This window comes from Pipra filicauda, unplaced genomic scaffold (assembly GCF_003945595.2).
Source record: "Pipra filicauda isolate LSUMZ 115617 unplaced genomic scaffold, ASM394559v2 scaffold41_size5083284_pilon, whole genome shotgun sequence".
Classification (NCBI taxonomy): Eukaryota; Metazoa; Chordata; class Aves; order Passeriformes; family Pipridae; genus Pipra; species Pipra filicauda.
The window spans coordinates 2,821,443-2,849,076 of record NW_024104554.1 but is presented as its reverse complement, the minus strand read 5'-3'; the positions used below and the strand labels follow the sequence as shown (position 1 = coordinate 2,849,076).

General features: G+C 42.0%; 1 protein-coding gene across 1 annotated transcript; it reads left to right on the top strand.

Moving 5' to 3' along the window:
- The first annotated feature begins 850 nt into the window (after positions 1-850).
- On the top strand, positions 851-7,367 carry FAM110C (family with sequence similarity 110 member C). Its single transcript, XM_027744786.2, has 2 exons — positions 851-2,047; positions 5,312-7,367. The coding sequence occupies exon 1, from the start codon at positions 910-912 to the stop codon at positions 2,005-2,007; it is 1,098 nt and encodes a 365-aa protein (XP_027600587.1). The 5' UTR covers positions 851-909; the 3' UTR covers positions 2,008-2,047; positions 5,312-7,367.
- The last annotated feature ends 20,267 nt before the right edge of the window (positions 7,368-27,634 follow it).

Below are 27,634 nucleotides of genomic sequence, written 5' to 3'. Positions count from 1 at the left end.
AATTGCCAGTCCCAATTGGGAATTCTGCCCCTTTGGAAATCTGCCCTGTATTTCTGAAGGGCAAAGATTTACAACAAGCAATTCAGATTTATGCCATTCCACAGCACTTTATTCGTGCACAGCCGCAGCTCAGCTGTGGGCCGGGGACAAATGTCTCCCTGCTGCTGCCGATGACCCGGGAAGGACAGGATGCTGCTAGCACAGCTGAAGGCACAGCTGGAGGCACATCTGTGCTGCCCACCCGGCGTGCCCGGACCCTGCTCCATCGCTATGCGCTGGAAGCCCGAGCCGCGTCCTGTCCAAACCACTCCAATGGCAAGAATGCCTTTAAGCTGAGCACCCGGCAAGGCCGGGCAGTTGAATCTGCGGGGGCAGGGGGGGAGGCACTGAGACGTGAAAGGGCCGCGAAGGGAGGGGTGTGAGGTGTTGCCCCCGCAAGGGAAGATGCGCTGGGGTCTGCCGGGTCAGGCCCTACAGCAGCGCCCCGTCCCCCGTAGGCGGCCCTGGAGGGGATGCTTCTGAGGGGAGCAAACCCCCCGAGTGCCTCGCCGTCGGTGCGGACGCCCTGCGCCCACGGCAAGGATGTGTCCCCGGAGCCCGGTCCGCCCCAGCACCGCGGGAAGCGGCAGGGGCCGGGCCCCTGCCCCCAGCAGCGCGGCTCCCTCCCTCTTTCCCTGCCTTCCTGCCGGCCGGGATTGGCTGTGCCCGGCCGGCGGGGCGGGCGGGAGGCGCGGGCGGGACACGCGGCGCCCCGACGGCGCAGCAGAGCGCGGAACTCGGCCCTCGGAGCGCGGAGCCGCTGCCTCTGCGCACCGGCTGCCCTCCACCGCTATCTGGTTTCGTTTTGTTTCTTTTTTTTTTCCTTCCCTCCCTGGGACTGAAAGCAGGATCCGCGTCCCTGAAACTGCTATGCCAGCTGAACTCTCCCGGGCCGTGGGAATGCACGCTATCTCCGACCTGCACTCCTCCCTCCCTCTGCGGCTCCTCAACAAGGGGCCCGAGTACCTCCGCAGGCAGATGGAGGCCGGCAACCCGGGCAGGAAAAGTGCCGTGGAGAGACTGGCCGCCGATAAGGCCAAGTACGTAAAGAGCCAGCAGGTCATCAGCACCAGGCAAGAGCCCGTCATCTCGCTCAGCTCAGCCTCGGAGAGCAGCAGCGAGACCTGTTCGGTGGAGAGCAAAGCAGTCAGCAGGGACTTGGGCAGAGGGAAGGGCGCGAAGCCCCTGGAGCTGGCCAAGGCGGGGTACTCCTGCCGCGCCCCCTTGCAGCACGGCCCCCCCATCGCCAGGCGCAGCACCCACAAGAGACAGATGCGGCCGGATTCCCTGGTGATTTACCGTCAGAAATGCGAGTTTGGGAGAGGTCAAAGCCAGGACAGCTCGCGGGGGAACTTGGTGAAGAGAATCTTCCATGGGTCCATAAAGGAGAAGCAGTTGCCTTCCCCTGAGTTGCCCAGAGTCATGGAGGACACCGTGGGCACTGAGAGCAATGAGCCCCTCTCGGCAAAAGATGGTGACCACGAGCCAAGCGACTATGCAGTGGAGCAAACGGTCCCTGTGAGCACCGAAGGCCCAGGGGTATGTACAAAAGAGCATGAGAGACCCTCAAACCTGAGTATACCTCCTGACGAGGTCAAGGAGGTGAAGAGGAGAGGTCTCCATCGGTCCCAGTCGGACATCAGCTCTCGCTACTCTAAGTCCTTCGCTGAGTTTGATACATTTTTCAAGTACTGTGGCCTGGAGCAGGAGGTCATTGAGGACCTGGGAAGAGAGAACTTCTCCGTGGTGTCTGACAATGTCTCCTTCAAGTTCCGCAGCATCAGTGTGGCAACATCTGAGAGCGACTTTACGAGGCACAGTGGGGATGAGGGGCTGCTGGAGGATGAACTCACAGAGCAGGTCCCAAGCAGCACCTCTGTGGTCGAGCGAAATGCTCGGATAATCAAATGGTTGTATACGTGTAAGAAAGCCAAGGAGAATAACAAGGTGATCCAGGAACTGGCGTGATGGCTTCTTTCAGCGTGCGTTGCAGCCTGGTGAACTCAAGGTGTGTGCAAAGCCTCACCCTGGTGATTTGTGTATTTCTCTTTCCTCTTTAAGGAGCAGTTGACTTTTCTAAGTTTATCTTATCTTTTCATGAAGGGCTGAAGGAAAATGTATTTCGTTTACTGTGTGTTCCAAGTATGGCTTATTTGCAAAGCAGAAATCCATGTTGTTACAAAAACCAAAATAAAAACAAATTAATGCTTGCAGCTTACCAGGTTTAGGTCAGACCCCCCCCACATGAAATTAAAGATTCAGTGTCTGTGAAGGATGCCTGTACTCTGCAGATTCCTGCTTGCAAATAGCTTGTTTTCTCTGATTTCTGATATATTAAATGCTAGGGGAAAAAAAAAAACAACAACAAAAAAAAATTAGAAAAGTATTCAACCTTTGGTTACAGTTGCTTGGATAACAGGCTGAACTGAAACTCTTACTCATTAGGAGTACACTATATTTATACTCTACTACTGAAACTCTTACTCGTTAGGAGTATACTGTATTTATACTATACTGCTACAGTTTTCCCTTCCTTACTTTCCTTTACTCTCTCTCCTTCCCCTCGCACATAGGAGCCCCCAAGTATCAGGAAAGCAAAACTGAGTCAGTGGTCCTGCTAGCAATCTTATTTCCTCCACAGCTTTCTGCTGGGGCCATAAGTTTGTTCCAGGTGAACCCCTAGTGTTTCACAGGCTTTGGGTTTTCCTCTGCAGCGGGTTTTGCCATGTGGTTTGGCAGTGGTAGCTGGGAATGGGTTGTGTGGTTTGCCTTGGTCAGAGGGGTACTTCACTGTTTAAACTAAAGGTAACTAATACGAATGTGTGGATCTAGACTTGGAAATCAATTACTTCACAGACAGAAGCAGAACAAATTCAGCCCTGCTAAAAGCAGATATCCTGGTTTTAAAAAAAGCAGTGTTTATTTTGCATATGATCTCCTGAAAAAGAACTATATTCATGGAGCCTTTGGTATTGATCTAGGAGATAACAGTTTTTCTCCTTCCAGTACATAATGGCCTTAGGATAAGTGCCACAGCTTACAGTGTGGTATTTAAAAATTGCATGAATAGGCCTTGGTATGAAGGATTACATGTATATATTCTGACAGTTCGTAACTGGTGCATGAGAAGAACATCACTTGGTGTAGACACAGCTGTTGATGGAGCACGTGGGCCTTATGAATGTGGAGAAATGTAGTGCTTGAGCCTCTTTCCTGCATGGATGTGGGGCTGTCACTCCCGATTCCTTTAATCTATATAATACAATAATCCATTTACTTCATTGAAATTGGTTTTAATTATGTGAAATTTTGTTCACTTTTAGAATAGAACTTTTCTCAAAACCCTATTTTCTTCCTGCAAGAGGAGGAAGAGGGAGAGAGAGCCATTTTCACACAAACATTTCAAGCCCTTGCAGATAGGAATTCTTGTCAGGTGTCTGGCTGGCAACTTAAAGAAGTGTTGTTATGTAACAGATCCTTTCCCAAGCTACCTTAGAGAGAAGAAAGGGCTCTCCTGAACTAATCGTTTCTCCTTGCTCATCCTTCTGTGTAAAAGGCCAGGGCGATATGCAAAATGAAATGAGGAAGGTGGTAATTTTTTGAAGCTCCTTGCAGCTGCCAACGTTGTTAAACACAGAGGATGGGAGGCAGATTACAGCAAGCATGAACCACTCAAGAAAAACAACCAGATGAAAGCTTGCTTTTCTCCTGAATGCCCTTGCTGGCTTAGGGTCTAGGGCCAGAAGACCACAGAAGGAGCAGTTGGCCCTTTCCCCATCCATTTGCATAGTGGTAGGATGTCCAATGCTGCAGCTGAGGCAGGAGATGCTGGTGAGCACCCCAGGGAGCTTGCAGTCTGCAGAGGAGGTACTGCACCAGGGCAAAGGCAAGGGCAGGAGGGGAGAAGCACTCTTTTGGGGGCTGAACCACTATAACCTCACATGGGTTTGGTCAATGGCTTTTTGTTTTTACCATAGAAAATAAAATGGTAGTTCCTAACACATATCCTAACAGGCTGGTGAAAAGATCTCCATGAAGTAAACAGCAAGTTTGTTCAAGTCAGTCTGTGGTCATTCTGCAATAACTTTAATACCTAGAACAAGGGAGCGCTTTACACTGGCGGCAATTGCCTTTGGCACCAACATTTTTGATAGCCTAGGAAACACTAATTCATAGGGTCCTTATTACAAACCTAATTTTAAGGATACTAGGGCTGATATGCAGCTGACAGATCTCAGCAGTAGGGTAATTTCTGAAAACTGAGAACGTACTTATCATTTAGGCCACAGAAGCAGGAAGTTCAGAGGGGTCAACTAAAACTACCTGTACACAGCACCCAGAATAAAGGACAAAGGTCATTAAGAATTACCATAAGCTAAATATTACATCCACTGGGAAGATTTTAAGGAGAGAGTTGTTATCACCATGTGATTGCAAGATAAATCTTTTAGTTCTGATAAAAATTTTCGTTCAGTCCTACACTTTCTTTGATAATGCAGCATCAAGTTGGATATTTATGTTTTCAAAATATCCAAGTATTTGTCTCTGTTTAGTTTGCTTACTGATTATTAATGGGCAGTGGACTCCTGTGTAGCACTGGGGAGCAATGTACTCTTCCTGGCTCTCCCAAGCACATCCTTGGAAGTTCCTTGTTTTATACGGAGGCTTGAAAATTGTTGCATCTTCTTTGGACAAGGGAGCAGGAACCTGTTTTCTGAAATCCCAACATTCATTATGTATGAAACCTTTCAAGAACTGCAGGGCTTTTATGGGCCAGTGATCATTCCATTCATATTTTATGTTCTCCATTTAATTTTTCATGAGCTCTCCCGGACCTGGTGGAGCACCATGTAAATAACAGAGCTATTTGAAGGATGGGGTTCTTTAACATGTTTCATCAGAGTGGTGATTGCAAAGTCTGACTGTGGGTTGTGAGCTTCAGAAAACCAAGTTCTTTAGCAAGATGGGCATTGCTGTTTCATGGCTGTAGTTCAGCCTGTAGTTCAGCTCCTCCCCTGTCAGTCCTGCTTGATTCTAACAAGACAGGAGGCTCATTCTGCATCCTCCTTCCTGAGCTGAATCAAGATTATTCAGCCTTGAGTTTCTGCATCCTTCTTAAATGGATGGGCATTATTCAAGTAGAAATCTCCTGAGTGGGGAATTCGCTATGTTGGCGATAGCCATAAGCAGCTGAATAAAAGCTTTAGAGTATCACCTTATGCTTGTCCGATGTGATAAATAACAAATGACACTTTTTTTCTTCTTTCTTCAGAATACTTGACTTGGAAGTTGAACAAAACCAGACACAGGAAGAAACTCTTCCCTCATCTGGCTTATGACTACTTTGTCCAAGTTTAGTATTTTATTATTACCTCCTACCCTCACCCCCATCCCTTGGAAGCCTCACTCTTGTCAAGCCCAAGGGTGTCGAAGACTGCGATGACAAGTGGAGGTTGTGAACTGTGCCCCAGCAAGACAACACAAAATTAAAGCCCCTGGAAAAGTGAAGTGTAGCAGCAACTGCCATCCACAATAACAATCAGCATCAGCTCACTGCCTCAGGATGCCAGTCCAAGCTGTGACAGAAGGTCTGTGTTGTGCACCCATCTCCTTCTAGCAATGAATTTGTCAACAGGGATATGGGGAGAAAGCGGGAACGAAGTGGCAATGACCTCTGGGTCAGGCATTTCCTTGCAGACAGACACACTCCACCTGCACGTTCAAAGGCTGTGTCTTACCAGGGCTGTATGACCAGAGCTCACCCTGACATCATTCAAAATCATCCTCTTGGCTGGTGAGGACTAACTGTGGTAACTTTATCTGGGATACTTGGCAAACATGTTGTAAGCTAAATCCCTGCCAAACCTCTCTTTCTCTGCGAGTATTCAAACCAAATTGGTGTACCTAGTTTGCTCTTGCTAGTTTGTCACACAGCTTGCTCAGCCATTGGGAAAGGATAGCCCAAAATACTGCCAGGATGGTTCCAAGAAACAGGTATTGAGGGAGGGTTATGCATTGTTTCTGCTTGCAGAACAGTACAATTTGTTTGCAATGTGTGCCCAACTCTGACATTGCAAACATTGCAAACTTTGGTAGCTTGTGGTTTAACACCTTTAATTTTATGTATTGTGAGTGATCAGGTGGCTTACAGAATCACGTTAGGAAATTGTGAAGCCAAACTTCCCTAGCAGTAGGGCTATGCAAGACAGCATTTCTGCCCTGCAAGGCAAAAAGGCATATTAGGGCACAGCCGGCCCTCATGACACCCAGTGTAGACAGCACCTTACTCAATATCATCAGTAAAATGCTTCATTTGGGCTGGCTGAGCTAAATGTGTTTTAAAAGCTGATACTTTGGATCATCAGTGTAGTGAATGAGGCCTCTGCAACAACTCATGGAATTTGCTGGCTCTTCCTCAAACATCCCAATCTGTCATTGCTTGCTAGCAAATGTCTTACACCAAAGCATTTCTATGTGGACATTACAAACCACAAAACACTGCAAAAAGAAAAACCCAAAGCTAGTTTCCCTTTAATTTGCACGGATGGCCACCTGTGATAACTGCACCGCTGGCACACTGGGGACTTGTCCTGGGGGTCCTACAGACGTTAAAAGTTTACTTTGTGTTACCATGGATGTGGAAGAGTTGTTCTTCAAGAGCTCATTAAGTGACATAGTTGACATCAGGTAAAAATAATCTGAGTTGCATTTCCCTATGTTTTAAATGTGCTTGTCAGTCCCTGGATGGCTGGTTCTCAATTACAGCAACAGTTTGGGAATGCAGGGCATTTGTCTTCTGTTTCTAGTGTTACGTACTAAAGTCTGCATGTCTGAAGTTCTTGAAATAACTGGATAACAATTCCAGATAAAATAATTGTTGAACCCACTTTTTACTTGGGAGAAAACTAACTAGTTTGTATGAGTGAGCTCCTGCAGACTTAGAGGGAAGGTAATACAGGCAGATATTTTTTTAAATAATGGAATTTCCATGTGTATTTGTTACATTATTATGAAAGGATGCTTCTCAGAAAACTCCAAGATGGTGCTCATATAGTAAGAATTATAGTAAGAATTATACACTTAAGATGCAGGTTTTTAAGGCTCGAGTCTGGGTTTATTAGTCAGGGACACAACCTGACACATCTGTTCTGTACATGCTCAATTTGCAAGGTGCCATACCACATATATGTTTATATACAGTTGTCAGAGATAAGGATTGCTTTTCTTTGAAAATACAGATGCCTGTAGACAGCTCAGAGTGCAGGAAAAATCTTTTGCATTACAATTCAGTGCCCCACTGCAAGAGAAGAGAATTATTTTGTTTTGTTTCCAAGGAAATATTTGGTTTCATTTTCAAACTTCTGTTTGCTTTTGCTCTTTTAGTTGAGCAGCTCTCAAAAGTTAAGATGAAAGATGTGTTGCTCACGAGTTTTCAATGTTAGGAAGGAATATGTTTAATTTGCTTGAAAATAGTGAACATCAGCCATTCTCAAAACTGATGAAGGTTTTATGGCAGAGGTTAGTGAAATCAGAACTGGCCCCATTCTGAATATTTTTTTAATCCCACTTTTTGTCTTTGTGAATAGTTTGGGGAGTTGGAGTTCCACATTGATATGTGGCAAAATTTCTCTGGCTTTGTTCAAACTGTGTAGGAATCCCAAGCTCTCCCAGGTATCATTTACTTCAGAGATTATGTGGACCTGTCTAAGATCTTTCCCTGATAAGCTATAGATTCCCTTTATTTAATAATACCTCTGGGGAAGCTAATAATTTACACTTCCCAGTATGTCAGAACAACAACAGACAACAATCTTTCTTTTTCCATACATCTTGGGAATGGGTAATTCAGTGCTTTTTCCAAATGGTGGGAGCTCTAGTCTTCATTCAGCTCCTGTTACTGTTACATGTACAGGCTTTTCCTTTTTTCTGCTAGGTCTTTCAGATGTATCCCTCAAAATAAGAAAAACTTGCTAATGTTAGTCACTACCTGTCTTTTTCTCAAAAAATTATCCAGATTGTTTTGTTGGTTTTGTTTTGTTTTGTTTTGTTTTTCACTATTTGATTATAAAAGACATGCTTTGGAAGGGGTTGGATTTTTCAGCTTTAGTGATAAGCTGTGGTAAAGTGGGCCATTGCAGTTTGGACAGAAGTTTTAGCAGTGGAGTTGGTTTTCCAGTTGTCTGAGGAGCTTAAACTGAGGTTGAGGACAAAGGCGAGTCATAAATCGAATGATTTTTTTTGACTAGAACTATGTAAACAAAAATAGTCAAATGGTGTGTGAGTGTGCAGAGTGAACTGCTGTTTACACCCGAGTGTTTCAAGGTGCTCCAATGTTGTGACAAAGGACAATGTCCCCGGCTGTAGCACAACAGGAGAGAGGTACAAAGTCTGGGGTTTATGGCCTGGAAGCAAGTATTTGCAATCAGATAGCGACTGAAAGCTTTGCAATATATTGTAAATATTACTGTACAGAAATCTATAAGTAAGGAATACAGATTGTTCTATAATATGTATATTACTTTTCTAAGGGATATAAGTCTTCATGTTTTTTGAAATTGGCCAAGCATTACATTGATGGGGATTAAGCAGAAACTTTCTTCTGGGAGCAAGTTGTCCTGTCATTGCCTCTCATGGAGTTTCTTGGATCTGCTTTTGAATCCTTTGAAATGGAGTGCTGGTCACACCTGGTATGGATGTTTCTTGGTTGCTATGTTTGTATTACTATGAAAGAACATGTGTGCTATTGAATGCATACAAATAAAACTACCACTCTGAAAGTTAACGTTTGGTTTTTTTAAAGTATACTTTTATTTTACTGTCTCCATTAAGGTACTGTTATTTTAAAGTTGGAATCCTATTAGGGAATTAATTTCTCTGTGAGTGAGGCTGATATTAGACTGTGAACCTCTGAAAGTGCAGTACTTCCCTGGGCCACGCCCAGACCCCTGGCTGAGCTTAGGTAGGGAGTCTCGCAAGGAGCTGGCACAATAACTGTTAGCTCTCAGTATCAGTAAATTTGAAATATATGGGGCTAGGGCTGTTCTTTTCATTTCAGAATATGGCTGAAAAGATAGAGAGTTTATTTTTGAAGGGTACTATTTTTTTTCCAAAAAATAGTATTATTAGTATATACTAATATATACTAGTATATAAATATTAGTATTATATTTGGTTTTGCTCACTGTCAAAAGCTACAGTGTGCTGCAGGCAATATCACATTCTTCACAGCTGGTGTCCAAAGTGGCAGGGAGTTTGAAGTTCTGCTTGTAAAAAATACTATCCCAGAATCTTATCAACAAGCTGTTGTTTGACTGTTCTTTCCACAGGAAGAATTCAATATATAACGCTAAGTCCTTATTCATTTATTTTTTGAAGAAAGCAGCAGAAATAATGATTGCATACAGTGAGCTTTTACCAGACACCAATGCAATCCAGTTTCCTAGTCATCATTTTGGTATGATCTAACCTGCTCAGACACAAGTGTTTCACCATCCAGCGTTTGAACACAACTGTAGGTTGTGAGAGCTAAATGATGGTTGCTGTGCAGATTAGGCTCTTCCACCAACACCCAAGAGCAACTTTATCATCATTGACATGTAACCTTCCTCTCACAAGCCCTGTTTGACCTATATCAGTGCAAGGTACAAAGCAAGTCTGGAAAGGGGTGACAATTTGTGTATCCCCCTTTCTATGGAAGTTAATCTCCATAGCAAGCCTTTGCTTATCTTGCTGCTTAAGAGAGGAAGGAGCCATCAGAATCTATGAATGACCTGCGGCTACATTTAGGAACACCGTTCTTACGTTGTTTTCCACATAGCACCTTTGTACCATATTTTATGAAGTCTAGTGGATTTCTTCCAGAAATAAGGTTTTATAAGATCTTATCCTTGGACTGATACAAGCGGCCTCTAAAAGTCCACAGCTTACTGATTCACTGCTTCTCTTCTGATTCATCTCTGAGTAGTAAATAAGTGTTGGAAAGAAATAGAAAAAGGCCTTTTCAGGTGTATTGTAGATGTTGGTGCATTCTGAACACAGAACTGCAGAAGTACTTAATATCTTCAAGAACTTTTGCCGAAGAACAGCCTATGTCAACAGCAGGCGAATAAGCAAATACAGGATTTGGCTTTACTCTGCAAAGAGATGCCTTCAAATGTTGAGGAGGTTTGGTGGTTGAGCCATATTTATCCTGGATTTATCCTGTGAGACAAGAGGGGACTATATCAAGTTACTTAAGTATAATGTTGCAGAGAGAGTGGTAGGTGCCCCATCCTCAGAAATAAAATGGGCTTAGAAAGGGCTACTCAGCTCATTTGCAGGCAATGATGTAACAGCAGCTTAGTCTGTGGAGGTCTCCATGACAAAAGGTGTTGAGAATTTTGATCACTTATACTTGCCAATAAAATTTGGGATATATCAGAAAAAGAAACAGTATCAGAAAAAAACAACCTCCAGATGAAAGTCAGTTAAATATATCCACCTCCAGGAATCAGTCTAGCTACTGAAAGAACAGGAAATCCTGTAAAATTAGCTTCTACATTTGTACAGGAGTTGAGTTGCCTCAGCAGCTATGATTAAAAATATCTAAGAGCTATGATTGTCTGGGTTTCCAAATTTGCCTCAGTTGTCAAGAGTACCCATTTTTATGTTCTTTTTCATAGGGGGTAGCAAGACCTCTTAGAGGGTAGCGATCACCAACAGTTACCCACAAAACCACGAGATTATTAGTGAGGTGATGATGGACATAGAAGTGTCAAACCAACCAGCACTGAGATTTAGACTTGTGCGCAAAGAGACAGACACAGTTGAACACGCTGAGGGCAATGCTGCCCTTACTCCTTCCTGTTAGCCCAACCTCTTCTTACATCACTGCTTTTCTCTTTGGTGAGCAGGAAGTCTTATCCACTTCCACAGTTATTCATCAGTCTGAGTTACTCATCTTACACCCTCTCTGACAGTCCCTTTCTGTGTTTACATTTCCAATGAACTCATTCATGTGCCAATCATTATAAAAAGCACTATTGTCCTCACCTCATTCTTGTAATCTTTTTTCCTGAATAATGCTTCCAGTTAGGTTTTACATCCTTCTGCTCAATCTTTTTCTGTCTCTACCCATGGAAGCTAAGAACTAACCATGCAAAAAGTCAAGAAATTAATGTGTTGTGTAGTTAAGCAGAGGCTTACAAGATCAGAGACCAAGTCTCTAGTCCTTTTTCATGTAGATAGCTCCTCCTGCATAACTTAGCATATAATTTTTGCTCTTTGATACCTGTTTGTAACATCATCTTTGGCTTGGTTTATGTCTTCTAGATGATAAGTTTCTCCAAGCTGTGGTGACACTTTGTCTCAAAGAGCCCTGAGTACAGCTACTGCAAAGTCAAATGCCAAATCACAGGTCTTCTCATGGTGTAGTGTAGCTTATACCTTGTAGAAAGTTCAGTGTGGCCAAATAAGAACATTACGCCAGTCAAAGCAAATTGGGCAAGCTTTGCAGCAACAGGACTGAAAAAGAAATGCACCTAAATCAGTTCTATGTGGGACCCAGGACAGCGAGGTATCTCTTGAGCTTGTTGGAAAGATGCAGTTCACCACTTTTTTCTTGAAAACCAGTTTTCACTCAACATTTAATACTTGCAGGAAGAACCCTATCATATGCAAAAGTCAACCAGCATCAAACAGTGATGTAGTCTATTGGGTTCACTTGCAAATACAAGCCGAGGTGACTCTCTAGGCATCTTTTGGGCTTAAAATGAGCATCTGCAGAGCTGTCTCCATTTGCTGTGACAGCAGTAGGAATAGATCTCCGTTCTTTTTCCCTGTTGTAGAAAAGAATTCAATTCCTTGATTTCAATTACTATAAAGAGGCTGAAATTTGTGTTATTTCTGAGAACAGGCCTTCAATGTAACCTTCCAGAACAGGCTAGTAGTCTGGAAGCTCCAATTTTCCTAGATTTTCAGTGATTTAGATTTGTATACTTTTATTATCCTATAGTTGTTGGAAGAGAGACCATCTCACTCCTCCATGAGACATTCACAGATCATCTTATATTGCTCTAAAACCATTGTGGAAAGAAAGTGATGGGATGGTAAGAGGACTTCTCTGCCATCTGATCTTAGAATCATAGAATATCCTGAGTTGGAAGCTACCCACAAGAATCATCATGTCCATCTCCTGACTCTGCACAGGACAACACCAAGAATCCCAGCATGTGCCTGAGAGTCTTATCATGCACTATCCAAGAGGACGGTTTTCTTCCATGGCCACTTTGTCTAAAATCCCCATTTACCTATGCTTGATCTTGAACCGTCACAAATAAATTCTCCTGATGTTCAAATATTTAAAACATAAATCAGTGTGGTTTGTATTACCTTAGCAGTAAATTGCAAAAGACATGTTTCCTCACAGAATAGAACTCAAGTTCTGCCTGCAGTTGGGAGGCACAGGAAGCTGTTGTTTTAATTAAAAGTATGGATTTAAATCTATTTATATTACTTTAATTGTAAAATGAAATTGATTTAAAAGTGTTGCAAACCTCCATGTGCTCGTTTGTCCTTCAGCAGTCCTCTCTCTGTTTAGTTCAATTCAGCTTGCCACAGGGCTCAGATGAACAGAAAAAGCTGAAAAGATTTGAGACTGAAACATTCATTTAGATGAGATGTAGCCCCGGAATGAGATCCTACTATCAAATGCTATTGAGTTAGTTACCATCTCTCAGCTGCAAATCTGGCCTCCAATGTGTGCTGAAGTACACAACAAACAAATCTGACCACCTCCAGTCCCCCTTTAGTGATGTGGCACATCTGGGAATCTTCTCAAGTTATTGTCCACGTGGCAGGAGGTGGTGGAGGAGTAGGGACTGATGGGAAAGGAGGCCTGCTAGGAAGAAGAAATGGTTGACCCAGACTCTAAAACCCCTTGCCAGAGTTCATCCTGTCAGTAGCTGTCTAAGCTTCAAGACTCATTTCTACTGAGTTAGTAGAATATGTACCAGTAAGTTAAACAAAGAGGACACAGTTTATTTTCATCTAAATGAATGTCTACCATTTCAAGTAATCCTGTATTTTTCCTTCTAAATAGATTGCAAATATATATTTCCAGTTTGAGCCCGGCTTAAAATGATTTAGCTCATTCCTAAACTAAAACAAGCACTGACCAAGGACTGCTGTACTTGTTCTCTGTTGATTTTACTCAACATTCTTTCACAAAGGTATCTTTTCAAGGTATATATAGGTATATTTCTTTTCAAATAAAAACTTTTCATGGTTCTATAAACACAGTTGTGATCCAGATCAAAACCATCCAAATATGTAGGACTGTTCAGTTACTAAATGTGAATGAGAAACAGAAGGACACCAATTTTACACTTTACATTTTGCTACAAACCTGATCTGCATCGAAGTCCACAGTTCAGCGGAGGAGGCAGGAGTGTCAGAGGAATGTACGGTATGTAGTGTGTCTGGTCATGGGTAAGTGCTGTGTTTTGTTGTAGGTGTACAGCATGTAGCATGATAAGGTCCTGGGCATGATTGCAAAACATAAACATTGCCCAGTACAAATATTTCCATATCAGGAAACCTGTGATGTCCATTACCCACAGCCTTCCCAGACTTCCCTAGTGCTTCTACTTGTTGTGACTAACCTCAAAGACATAGCCGGAGACAAACCAGTGGTATCTGCACAGTCACCTTTGCGACTATGATCAAAGATGAAATGTAAAGCAAAGACAACAAGTTCCATCCAAACAGGAAGTAAACAAGGCTGGTTCTGAGCGAAATGAAATGGGATGGTGCAAATGGAAACACAAAATATTCAATCACAAGCTGATGTATTTCATAGGAAGAAGTGTGCCACACAGCAACAAGTCCATCAGAAGTAAGAGAAAAGCCAGTGTAGCTGAAAAAGGAGGTGAAAATGAAATCAGTTCAAGGAAGATTTTTAAAACATGAGGAACAAGGTAAACAAGAAAGCTCCCAGACTGTGGAAAGAAAATGTAGCTGTGATGATGGGGTTTTCAATTGTCTGGAGGATGTAACAAAAAGTCATCAGGAGTAAAGTGGGAGATCATGTAGACTATTTGGGATGGGTCCACAATTCTGTTTGAATCTGATGAGTTTCTAAGGTAAAAGAAAGCTGATGTGAAAATAATTTTAATGAAGTTATAGGGACTAGATTATGGCTTTATACAATGTTTTGCTTTCCAGCCAGAAAGAGTCATATGAACTGCAGTCAAGAAGAGGGGGTGCTAAGATATTTGGTCATAGCTTGAGGTGTTTGAAATGGTGTAACGTTGGAAAAGCACTCACAACCTTTCCAAATTCTAATTCTCTTTATCAGAAGTATCTGAGAGTCAGTTTTGCAAACAGATGCTGGTACTAAGGATTCAGCCACATGACTCAGCTATGGCAGCTGAACCTGCCAGCACTTGTCCTGTGAGCTGCCGTGACTGTCCAGGTGTGTGCTCCTACCCTGCTCCAAATGGGGGGTACAGCAGCCTAGCCTGGAGGTATTTTACAGCTAAGGCTATTGCTTTGTTCTGAAGGCAGGCTAACACAAACAGTATCCAGCAGCACAGTAGATCTCACCTCACTGCCCACCCTAGCAGTACCCCTCTGCAGTCAGTGAGTCATCCTGCCTTCAGGTAGACCCGGCTACGAGTAATGAATCACTTCTGGAGCTATCTACAGTTCACCGCTGACTACTGAGGGCGACTAGGTGACTAATTGAGGCTGGACTGCTAACCTTTGGCCAGCGAAATTTAGATGAGCAATCCCACCCTCAGCTGATGTTCATAACCTGTAACACTGTGAACACAGTGTCTGTCTAAAGCCATAAAGCCTACTGAGATTTTTAGGGAGGGCCTGCCACTTTTTTCGGTCCTTCATTGAGACAAAACATTTTGGTCAGAGTGGCTACTGTTTGTGAAAATCCCCACTAGGTGTGGGTGGAAGAAGCTTCAGCTTGGTGAACCCCAAATTTGTCAAAAATGAGGCTCCCCAGAAGAAATGCTGCAGAGCCAATAAGGTCATTAGCAGAAAGTCCAAATGGGGCAAAGAGTGTCAGGTGCCTCCAGGCTAGGTGGGGCTCTGGAAATGTGACACCACAGTTGTACCCTAGAGAAGTAAGTGTAAAAGATGTGCTTACTTATCGAGGAATAGGCAAGTTACTGAAAGGTAAACTTAAAATCTGGCACATTAATTCCATGGAATGCAGCTGTCTAGAACAAGTTCTTCATTGTGTCTTCCCTTCAAGCTCTTTTCTGAAGGTTATTTTAGACTCTCAAACTGCAGGTTAAAGTGGTGCTAACTGAACTGTGGTGAGATTTGGTATATCTCTTTGCTAGAGAGTAACACAGAAGACAAATCTGAAAAATCAACAGGTGTTTTCTTATTTCAGAAAAGAGCTCTGTCTTTAGCCAAGAAATTAAGCAGCTGCTGGAAAGGCAAGGAAAATCAAGGCAAGGAGTGACACAACTGTCTTTGTATTATTTTCTGAATGAAAGAGGAAAGAACAGTTTGTGAAAACAATAGCAAGGGTGTTGCAAATAAGTGGGGAAAGGGGGAAGGAGATGTGAGTCATTAGTGTACATAAATTTAGATACCTAAATGGTAAGGCTGGTCAAAAAATTTCCAAGTAAAGTATTTCATAATGAAATTTTACTTTCATGGAGTTCATATTTTTCATGAAAGTGCTGAATGAATATCCCAGCCCCCCCAGCCCACCAAAAAAAAAATTTTTACTCGCCAATAAAATTAGAATCTCTGAAAATAAATATATTTTTACCAGAAAGAACAGCCTAGGTCAAAGCAAAACATCACATATATAGTAGAGGAAGCCGTACGCCCAGAGCATCTGGTATACTCAGAAATAGGTTCGTTTTCAATTTGGGGTTTGGGTTCTTTTTTATGGAGAGTGGGATCATGGAAAAGTTGAATACAATTAATTAATAATTGTTCAGCTGAACTGTAAGGAGGAAGAAATGGTTTGAAAAGTGCATTCAATGTGTAACAACATTTTTTATTGTTGTTGTTGTTGTTGTAGGTCACTGCTGTGACGAGTTTTAGAGAGCTCTCAATATACCATTAATGCAAAATTCTGTACTAGCACTACTGAGTGTTGGCACTGTACATCCTTAATCTTAAAATTTCAATATATACATATAGTTTCTGAAGTCCATTAATATTAAAGTTTAATATTCATTAGCATTCCAGTGAGACAATATATTCCAGACCATTAGAGTGCAATATAAGGATTCATTACTTTTTCCAGAAAAGTCATACACTTATTTCAGTGACAATACACTGAAAAGCAAGTTTTCATTTGAACTCTAAAACTGGATGCTGTCTTAACATGTGAATGTACGACTATTGAACCTGTTAATGTCTAACTAAGTGAAAGATACTTTGGAACAATACCTTGAGTCTCTGCAGTTTTGTCAGTTGTGTAACTGTCAAAAACTTGTGATTTACATGTGCAGTGATAAAATATTTTGTATTTAACAAGTATAATTTGCAGCAGAGAGGTAAATAAAGGCGATTTCACTTCTACTATTTTTTTTTCTAAAGGTATATGTCCCCTCACTAGAAATTGCTTTATCCCTACTTTTATGAAAAGCAAGTCTGTTGTGAAATACTCTTAAACCATCCAGGAGGTCTTGTAGCATCCTTTCAGACTATTTTGCAATGATATTTTTATTTCCAAGTGGAAAACTGAAGCAAAAAGAAATGAAAATTCCATCAAAATTAAGAAATCGTATGCTGATGCTAGAGGGAAAAAATTATTCTCTCTGAAAGAGAACTACAAAGGAAAAATAGGAAACATAAAAGGTAGGTAGGAAGGAAGGGAGGAAGGAAGGAAGGAAGAAAGGAAGGAAGGAAGGACAGGCAACATCAGGCTGAAATAAAAGTGTCTAAGAAATAAAAATCAATAAAATACTTTAAAACATAGCCTATGACCTGTTGGTAGCTCGGCTATCCCTCCTAAGAAATTATAATCTTCTAAGTTTCTTGCTTACATGCTTTCCATAATGTGTTTATAAACTAATTATTTTACACTTTGCTCCTAAATTTGTCCCTAGCAGTCTTTCCCCCTCCTAGCTGACCCTTTGATTTGTCTTCTGCTTATGAAAATAAGGCTGCTTACAAGGTTACACAACACCCCCCAGGGCACACACTAGCTGTATTTGCTCTGTATTTGCCTGAGGTATTGGCTGCTCCTCCCATAAAGGGGCAGAGATTGCATCTGTTTGCAGATGAAATCTATATTATTGATTTCTAGCCATCAAGGTTCAGGCAGATGCTGTTTGCTGAAACCCCAAGGCAAAGTATGAATTGCAGCACCAGAGAGACGCCAGCCAATTTTTCTTGCCTCTGCCATTTCTTGCATTACTACACACTTTTTTTATCCTGACTTTCTGCTTTGGAAACACGTGTAAGTCGTATTTCATATAAACATGTTTTGTATGCTGAGATTTTCCTTGCTTTTCTAATTGCACTAGTCCTCCAGACTCTAGCAGTCTGTCAAAGGTGATCAAACAAGGAGGTGAGAGGAGACATTTTAAAAGGGAATTGCTGATCACAGAAATGGAAAAAAGCATTTTGACCAGAGATAAGAGATATTATGTCATAGGAGAATTAGTAGAGGGGGAATAATTGTCTATTTTATTATTAAAATAAAAGTTTGCAATAATAATATGTTGTTTAAAAATACCCTAATATCTCTTAATATTGTCTAATAAAAATTAAGCAGTGGCTTTCTGATAGCTTTTCAGTTGCTTTCATCAGCTCTTCAGACCTAAGGGCTCTTTTCTTTTTGGTATACATTTAATTCCTTTGCTGAAGTCTCTTGAACTGATTAATTTTGAGGATACGATACCAGACTAGATGGACCAGTATTTATATTTTATTGGCTTGGAAAAACTAGATATGTTCTGAGGAAGAAAAATTGGCAAAACTGGCAAAGATTAAAAGCTGTGAAGGGCAAAACATGCAACTGGGACAACTTTCAGTATTTGTGAGAATCCACCAGGAAGCCACCTACTTTGCACCAGGCTTTGTGCTGTGGGAAGTGCACTCATACATCTCAGAATCCACCCTAAGCTGTAGGATGGTGCTCTCTGTCCCCAGGTGCTTGACAAGGCACAAACACAAACATATATTCGCGACAAAAGCCGCTAACATTCTAGGAGATGTCAAGAAATGACTGACAGCCTCAGTACAGACAACAAACACAAGTCAAAACAAAGCCAACATTTTCAAAGTACTACCAGATATCTTAATCTATAGTCGGGCAACTTAATTACTTAACCACAGACTTCATTAAAGGCATAACAGTCGTTACAGTTCTCTGATTCTGAAAATAAAAGAGGTCCCATTTTGTTGCCTGAATGCAAGTGTAGAACCAAGCTTTTCCAAAGTACATGGGGATTTTTAGTAGGCCAACTTCAGACATGTCTGACAGTCCAGCTCTGAAGAAATACCAGATAGGAACTCACCCCTTATTGACAACATGTCTCCTCTGGTTGGTAATTCAAAATTTTGAGAATTTTGTTTTGGATTCCTGCTTATAAATATAATATTTTAAAGTACAGGCTCACCATATACTCAATATTTAGATTTCAGAGTAGATTTTCACTATTCTTTCAATCCTTCAATATCAGCAGTGCTGGAGGGAATGTACATTATACCACCAAATGATTGTATGGATTTGAACCTAGCTTTACCAAAAAAAAATCAATAAGAACAGAATTCACAAATCCTTTCAGTCGCTTTTTTGATAAAGATTAATTCTTCTAAAAAACACAACTGCACAACAGAATTATGAAATACATCAACATTTCTCTTCTTTTATTGCCTTTTATTTTGAGGGGGTTTGGCAGACTTCTTTGCAAACGTGCATCCCTTGTACGATTTCTGATCTCAGTCAATAAAAAGTAACAATTAAAAATGCAACAGCCTGAAACGTAAGACAGAGCTACATATGGACCCTTTCCTTCTCCAGAATTAGAAACATCATTTATTTTTGGAGTATGAATGAATAGATGAATAGGCAGAAAGAGAGGCAGACGCATAAATAATTTTAAAACATGACTAATGTTCTAAACCATTAAATGAAGATTTTATCATTTTATCATATCTCTTTCCATTCACTTGCATGATTCTCCCATTGGGAGGAACTTCTTTTCAGAACTCCTCAGTGTCTTTCCCAAGAGCGTTTCACCACTGTGAAAGAAGAACTGACAGACCAGTTACAAAATAGTGGATTTTCCTTAATTATTACTGTCTTGTTAGCAATTAAAGTGAATATTACAACACAAACATTTCTGGAGTTTGCAGACATTAATGATTTAATAACCATTGTGATATGTATAGCCATTTTCACATGTGTTTACATAACAGAAACACCAAAGCTTGTTGAACTGGAAGATGAAGGCAGTAAGCCAAAGGGAAAGGATGAACTGACAAACTCTTCACAGTACTCATATACCCCATAAATGCTAACTAATCACAGGATTATTGACATGGAATACTTCACATTAGCAAAGCAATTGAAGCTTTTATCTTAGACTATAAAAACATTAAAATTTTCATCGTAGAAAAAGAAAATTTTTACCACAGACATTTAGGCAATTCTGAATATTAGTGGGTCTTATTTTAATTTTGTACAAGATCAAAAGGATGGAACCACTGAAAATTTGTTTTCAAATATTCTGAAAGGTTTCATCTGACAATTTTTACAGCTTTCTTCTGAAAAGTGGTAGTACAGTCTATGGCTACGGAGGTTTCTAACCACACTATCATTTCAATGAAAGAAGAAATAGGATTGCAATTTCATTTTTTTCAAGAGAAACAGAAAAAATGTAAAACCTCTTCTCTTTAGGGGACAATGATGACTAGGGCTAGATGGCAGAATATTGGATTTGGCATTGTAGGCATTCTCTCAGAGTCCCATGAAGCAAAATTATCTTTACACAGTCATCACTTGGGATGATGGAAACAAATCGTTGAATGCTTTTCTCCAGAATCACATAAACCATAGACCTACCCAGCAGTGCTTTTCTGAGGACAACTGATTTTCCTATAATTGAGCTACCATGATCCTAAGAACACTCAGCAACACAAATGGGTGCTGTCTCAAAACCAATTTTTTTTCCTTTATAGTTACTAATAAATGCACCTTTTCGGTTTGTTCCTCCATTTGGTCCATGATTAGAGCAAATAAGAGTGTATCCAATCCTTAGCCTTTGCTTAAAGCAGGAAATGTGAAGTGGGAATATGGCCTTTTAGCCTCACAGTTACTTTTGACATCTTCCCTGATAACTGGAAAATGTTTTCAAATATTTTTTTCTCTTTTGAAGGAATGTAGAATATGTCTTTATCACAATACAAAATCATAATTTTCATGGAACCACAGGAAATTCGTATAAATATCTTTGGGGAGTTTGGTTTGGTTTTCCCTGGGATATTCAAGAATCTCCCCCACAGTATCGCAAAACAATGCTTTGAACATTCTCTTTGTTCATGGGTACTTTGCTTTACCAATTACAGGCTTCATATGCATATACACTGTAAACATGAAAAAACAGCTGTGCCAAACCTAGGTGCAAAGCCATACTGTGCCTGCTTACCACCTTACAAGTAATCTTGTTTTCCTTTATTTCCCAAGAGGTGATTTATCCTGATCTGACTTGGAACTGTCACTATTTGCTGTATCCCTTTTATACAGAAAACTTTCCCAAAAAGCTGATCCTTTATGTTATCAGTGAACATTTAGAACATGCAGCATCTTTCCGGCTGTTCTCTCAATGCAGCTGCTACTGCAAGGGTGGTGCTGCTACTGCAAGCCAGGGGCTGTTGGAGCTGCCAGGAATTGCTCATGGCACAGCAGGTGAACTGTGCCTGTATGTACCTGCAGTGCTTTGTAATGGTTGTTGTAAACCCTCAGCTGTAAACAGTTTAGAAAGTGTCTATTGGCAGAGGGCAAACACAACTAGCAAATGTTTCCTTCAGCAAGAAGATGGAGTTCTTGCCCAATCCTCTTTACATTCGTTGAAGTAGCCCTTCAGAAAAAGGATTTTTTTATTCCATTCCTGTGAGAAACCACATATACAAGTTCACCACATCCCAAAGCAAACTTAAAGCCCATTTTATTTGACTGCAGCCATTTTTAGCTACACAAGAGAAAACATGATTTCATAATGCCATGCCATCACTTATTCACCCTCTCTTAGCAACCTCAGCTCATGAAGCAATTTAGGTCACACAGATGACTGCACACAATCTCTCTACCAGCAAAGCTGATGTTCAAGAAGAACTCACCATTAATCATGCTATATAATGTTCAGGTATGTGCCTGTTACAGTGCAGTCAGTACCATGCACAAGCCTGTACATACTAACCGTGGTTACAGTGTTGTCAGTGTAGTGCATGAATGTATGCATACGAACCATGGTTAATTTAAAGGAGACATGTAAAATAATTAAGAAATAAAACATGAGGCATTTCAAGGAGATCGGTGAATTTTCTTTGAGTTTTGTAAGGTCTGGGAGCAATGACAGAGCCTTGAACAACACATGGAGTGCAAAACTATTCGTAAGTTATACTGTTAATCATTTTTAATATATTCTATAAAGGTGCATAGATACACATTAAAATTATTACCATGGTTATACAGCCATTCTGATCTCTCAGCTTAGCTCCCATGAATGGCATTGGAGTGCCTCACACAGACATTCCATACTGCTGGGCCACTAGGTTGGGTGCACATTGCACTTCGGTCCCGATGCAGGATGGTGCATGAGAGGCTGGACATGACCAGGCAATGTGCAATTGTGGCCCAGAAAGCCAAACATGTCCAGGTCTGCAGCAAAAGCAGCATGGGCAGCAGATCGAGGGAGGTGATTCTGCTCCTCTACTCTGCCTTGGTGAGACCCCACCTGGAGTGCTGCATACAGCTCTGGGGTCCCCAGCACAGAAGGGACATTAACCTATTGAAGTGAGTCCAGAGGAGCCTGCCAAGATGATTAGAGGGATGGAGCACCTCTACCATGAGGGAAGGCTGAAAGAATTGGGATTGTTCAGCCTGAAGAAAAGACGTTGGGGTGACCTAATTGCAACTTTCCAGCACCTTTCTGGAGCCTGCAAGAAAGATGGAGAGGGACATTTTACAGGGGCATGTAGAGACTGGACAAGGGGGAATGGCTTCAGGCTGAGAGTAAGTTTAGATTAGATACTAAAAATAAAAATATTCCTTACTGTGAGGGTGGTGAGGCACTGGCACAAGTTGCCCAAAAAGCTATGGATGCCCCATCCTTAGAAGTGTTCAAGGCCAGGTTGGATGAAGCTCTGAGCAACCTGGTCTGGTGAAAAGTATCCCTTCTCACAGCAGGGGTCTTGGAATTAGATGATGTTTAAGATGCCTTCTAACTCAAGCCATTCTATGACTCTAGGAACCTATGATATATATGTGAGTCTGCAAGAAACACGTCACCCAGCTCAGCAAGGAATAAAAGCGTTTTCCTTCACGCAATTCAAAGCCTGAGGACAGGAAAGACCATCTTCCACTACCGCTCCAGTGACACATCAGGCTGCAGAATCAGAGCACAGAAGACATGCCTCAAAGGGTAAGTGATTCAGCAGGGCATGTGGGTCAGTGACTGAGTGCTTCAATGAGGTGTGAAAAGCTAGAGAGAGTTAGTTCCCCCATGAAGCCCACATTTCAGTAGGATTGCTTCACCAAGCATCGGATGCTTACGTACAGTTCAGAAACGTGGGTTAGGCCAACTGTATGCAATCAGGAATTCATTTCCACATAGGCAGGTGTTTTCAATGAAAAGCAATATTAGGCAAAGTCTGAAAAGTATGCCTATTCTGCTGTTATAGCATAAGATCAGGAAATCAAATATGAAGAGAAGATAAAAAAGTAAAAAACTGGTTGACAGTTGGGAAAAGTGTCTTGGAAGAAGTGGGAACAGGAAAAAGGAATGAGTGTCAAGACCAGGCAGAAGTACTACTGTTAACAGTTTTTAACATGGCATATTCTATCTTGAACTTTGATGGAAGAACGGTGACATTTGTGATAGATACCCATATAGTGTTGGTCATACTTGTAATGGACCATTCATTGTCCACTTCTTACAGCATTCAGTTTGGAAAGCCTCTCCCATGTCCTCAGAGAGTTCTTAGTCACAGAGCATCATGCATACGCTCAGGACTGGGCAGTGAACCAGATGCAAATCTGCATCCTGTTGCTCAGCCAGTCCCAGAACCCAGCATGACTCTATTTGTGGTGTGGCCTTTTGCATCTTACAGTTCAGCAGCCTTCCACTTTTTCTCCAGCAGGTGTTCATCCAGTGCACACACACAGATCTACATGAAATGACTGAGTTGATCCCACAAATGGAAGCCTCCAGAATTTCAGATACTATTTCCATGTATTAGTCATGGTTGCTGACACAACCACTGTAAAGCTCCTGGGTTATCAGGTTTGTCTGCTCCTGTAGCTAAAGCTACTCAAGCAGATGGCTTTGTCTCGCCCTTTCTCAGCCTTGCAAGTTCCTGTTATATGGAAACAGTTTGTGAAATAAGCACCTGGGACATGGGGACACTGCCAGAACAGCCTTACTGGGGGTGCTTTTCGGGAAAAGGTTTCATCCCGCTCACAAATTATGCAAGATTGTTTTACACAGCTGTTCTGGATTCTTGAACCAAGAGCTGATGCAGGGAATGAGGAATGTAGAGGAATCCACCCTGCATCTGCCGTGCCTCCCTGTCTGTGACTGGTTCCTATAAGGCATGCCACATCATCCATTCCTCGGCTTTGCCAGCAGAGATCCAACTGTCTTCAGCCATTGAGGACTATGCAGTTCAGAGACAAGAATCAGAGGAGAGGTGTTCTGGTGGACCTCAGGCTTACAAAGAGAAAAAACTGCAAATGAGTGTGAAGATCAAGGGACAGTTGACTGCAGAAACCATGGGCTGGTGGAGTTCAGGATTCTGAGAGGAGGGAGCAAGGCATAAAGCAGGATCACAACCCTGGTCTCCAAGAGAGCAGAGTCTGGGCTGTTCAGAGAGTTATTTAGAAGATTTGTATGGGACACAGGCCTGGAAGGACTTTAAAGTTTTACTTTTAAAGATCATCTTTTCTGAGCTCAAGGATAGTCCATCCTCATAAACAGGTATAAAAGGACTGCCACTCCTCTCTAAACTCAAACATAAAAAGGAAGCAAACAGGAGGTGGAAGCTGGGACAAGTAACCCAGGGGAAATACAGGTACAGTGCCTGAACGTGTAGGGATGAGCTTAGGAAAGGCAGAGCCCAAGTAGAGTTAAATCTGGTGTGGAACATGCTGGGCAACAAGTTCTTTGACAGGTATATCAGCAACAGAAGGAAGACTGGGAAAAATGGTTGCCTGCTGCTGGATGGGGCAGGGGACCTCGTGACAAAGGACAAGGCAGTCAACGGGCTGAGAGACTGAATGCCTTCTTCAGTTTGATCTTCACTGGTCTTGTCCTTCATCAATTCCAGGGCCCTGAGACCAGTGGAAAAGACTTGAACAAAAAAGACTGCCTTGCTGGAGGAGGAGGATCATTTAGGGAACCTGTGAACTCATTGGGTGAACACAAGTTGGATGCACCCATCAGTACTGAGGGAGCTGACCAATGCCACTGGAAGGCTACTTCTCATTATCTTTCAAAAGTCATGGCAATTGGCTAAGGTTCATGAGGACTGGTAGAGAGCAAGTGTCACTGTCTTCAAGGAGGGTGAGAAAGAGGATATGGGGAACTTCAGCCCAGGCAGTCTCATCTCAATCACAGGGAAGGTGATGGAGCATATAATCCTGAAAAACCTTTCTAAACACGAGAAGGACCAGAAAGTAGCTGGGAGTGGTCAGCAAGGATTTGCAAAGGGGGAAAAAATGTTTGACCTGATAGCATTCTACAATGAAACTGGGGAACGGTGGATGTTTATCTTGACTTTAGCAGGGCTTTTCACACTGCGTCTCATAACATCATTAATGACCTAGGTGTTGGGACAGAGGGAAGGCTCAGCAAGACTGCAGATGATATAAAGTTGGAATGAGTGCTTGATACACCAGAGAGTCATGTGGACAATTCCGAGAGACATGACCGGACCAGGTTGAAGAAAGAGGCTGGCAGGAATCTCATGCAGTTCACTAAGGGAAAGTACAAAATCTTTTGCTTGGGCAGGAAAAGCTCCATGCACCAATAGCCTCTGGGAGCCAACCAGCTGAGAAGCAGATCTGCAGAGAAGGACAGTAGGGGACCCTGGTGGGCAGTAAGCTGAGAATGACCAACGAGTAACTGTAGCAAAGAAGGTCAAGAACCGCCTGAGCTGCATTAAAAGTGGCCAGCAGGTCAAAGGATGTGACCCTGCCCTCTGCTCCACTTAAAATTGTGCATAAACAAACAACTTAGGTGTAAAAAATTGGGGGGGTCAGACCAGAGACCTCCAAAACTCATCTGTTTTGTCATTCAAGAAAAACAGAACAAGTAAGAAAGCACACTTTTTAGTCTGTCCACAGGGAGTGGAAGAAATCGGCATTCCAGTTTGCCTGGCAGCATCTATCCTATCAGCTCATCCATTGATTTTAACATAAAGCTCAGAAGAACGTGCTTGGCCCATAGTTTTCAGTGAAATGATGCAGTCACAGTTCTCTCAGGCCTTTTCACTGCTGTAATGGAAATGACACCACTGAAGTGGATGTGACTATAAAATAACTAATCGTGTGCTGCTTTGCACAGAGAAAAAGAAAGCAGTGTTTTCAGAACTAACATCACTTGAAAACTGTGATGATAAGTTTGAAAATACTTCTGGAAAGAAATATGATTGAAGAGAATGCCAAAGCATGGCTAAAAATACTTAATTAGATATGTTCCGTCCCATTTTGTAGTATTTATTACCTTTGTCATCCAGTGTATTAATATAGACTCTGAAGGTCAGACTTCAAAGTCTTGCTTTAGGTTCTTTCATTGCTCAAAATGGCCTGGTCTTGATACCGTCTACCAAATTCCTTCCTTCAGAGGGTCTATCAGGCATTTATGAAATTTATATTTGGACTGTGATTTTTCTTTTCTAAACTGGGGGAGATACGAAACTCATCCTATTTTAATTAGTACTTTAAATTGGTTATTATCATATCTGAAATATCTGAATGAGATTTTTGGAGCTGGCACATCTTCTCAGAGGGTAGTATCTTCAGATGCTTTACATATCTTCAGATGCTTTACATAACATGGTTACAATGCAAGAGGGATCTCTATAATTTTCCCCAGAGTGGTGCAATGCAGAAGGATGCATACTAGATGAGAATTCCCTGGGGAAGCCCAGTACAAACAAGTGCCTGTCATGTCCACGCATTTCAAGGACATTTTTGCTTCTTCGCTAAATATAGAGGGCATCAACAAAAGAGGCCGAGGTTTGGACTCATGCCTCACATCAGAGGCTAAGACAAACCTTCACTGCCTTCCTCTGCAGTCACTGGGGCAGGAGTAGCAGTGTTTTCCTAAGCCTCTCCGTAAGACATAGCACAAGTCCCAGCCACCTCATTGCAAAAGTGACTTCTCCTTGCCAGTGAAGAAACCCTGAAGGAAACAGGCCTGATAGCCTTGTCATGTTCTGCCTGCGTACATACACGTGGTTTTCCTCCACTACTTTTGGTCTTTTCATGGTGTTTGGTCTTTCTTACCTTCCTGTTTTGGATAGAGAAGTAACAATCAGTGCCAGCCTCTACTGAGGATCAGATTGCTTTTCAAAGTCCTTGTGAAAACTACCAGACAGTAAACAAGCCACATCAACCATGATGCCTTCCCACCATACCCTGTGATATCCTTTGGGGGAGCTTATCCCAGCACTCTTATTTTTACCCATGTTGGATTCCCAGCTATGCTGCCAAAAAGGGTTGAAAATGAACAGGGAGAGTTTTGGTGCAGACAAGCTTCCACAACTTGGCTCCTGCTTGCTCATTTGAGTAAACAAACAGTGTGTGATCCCCTAATGATCTTAGTATATTCTGCAAAGAACAAGTATTTTTTACTCACGTTTATTTATCTCATGTTTAGTTACTGGGTGGCAACCTCCAATATGAAATGTTGCTGTATGCTGCATACAGAGGAGAGTAAATAATCTGCCCAGCACGGTCCCCTGCAGCCCTCTGACAAAAGGAAATGTGAGCAGAGGTGCACCTTGACCAGCTGGAGTTTTTAATTGTGTTTGCAGAAGCTCAGGTTGCAGCCTGTGTAAGAGCTTTTCTTGTGTAGTAGTTAGATCAAGAATCAGTGACTGCTGTTCACTGGTGCATATGGAATTAAAGAGAGTGACAGGTTAAAAAAAAATAACAAAACAACTGAAAGAGAAAACACATGGGGCAGAGCAAGGAACAAGGGCTGGTTGATGGTATCACTCAGCTGCAAACAGCAGAGCAGGGGAGAGGAGGGAGAGTTGCTCATCTCAGTTAATCCAGCCTGCTGCAGATTCAAAGGGCCTTTGCTTTCCTTTTAACTCCAGTTCCCAGAACAGTGAAACAAGGAAGAAAAACAAATAGAAGGGACTTGGAAGTGGGCAAGGCAAATGAAATACA

What these genes read in the sequence shown, in the direction of transcription:
- FAM110C (XM_027744786.2), top strand. Translation starts at nt 910, where the DNA reads ATGCCAGCTGAACTCTCCCGGGCCGTGGGAATGCACGCTATCTCCGAC.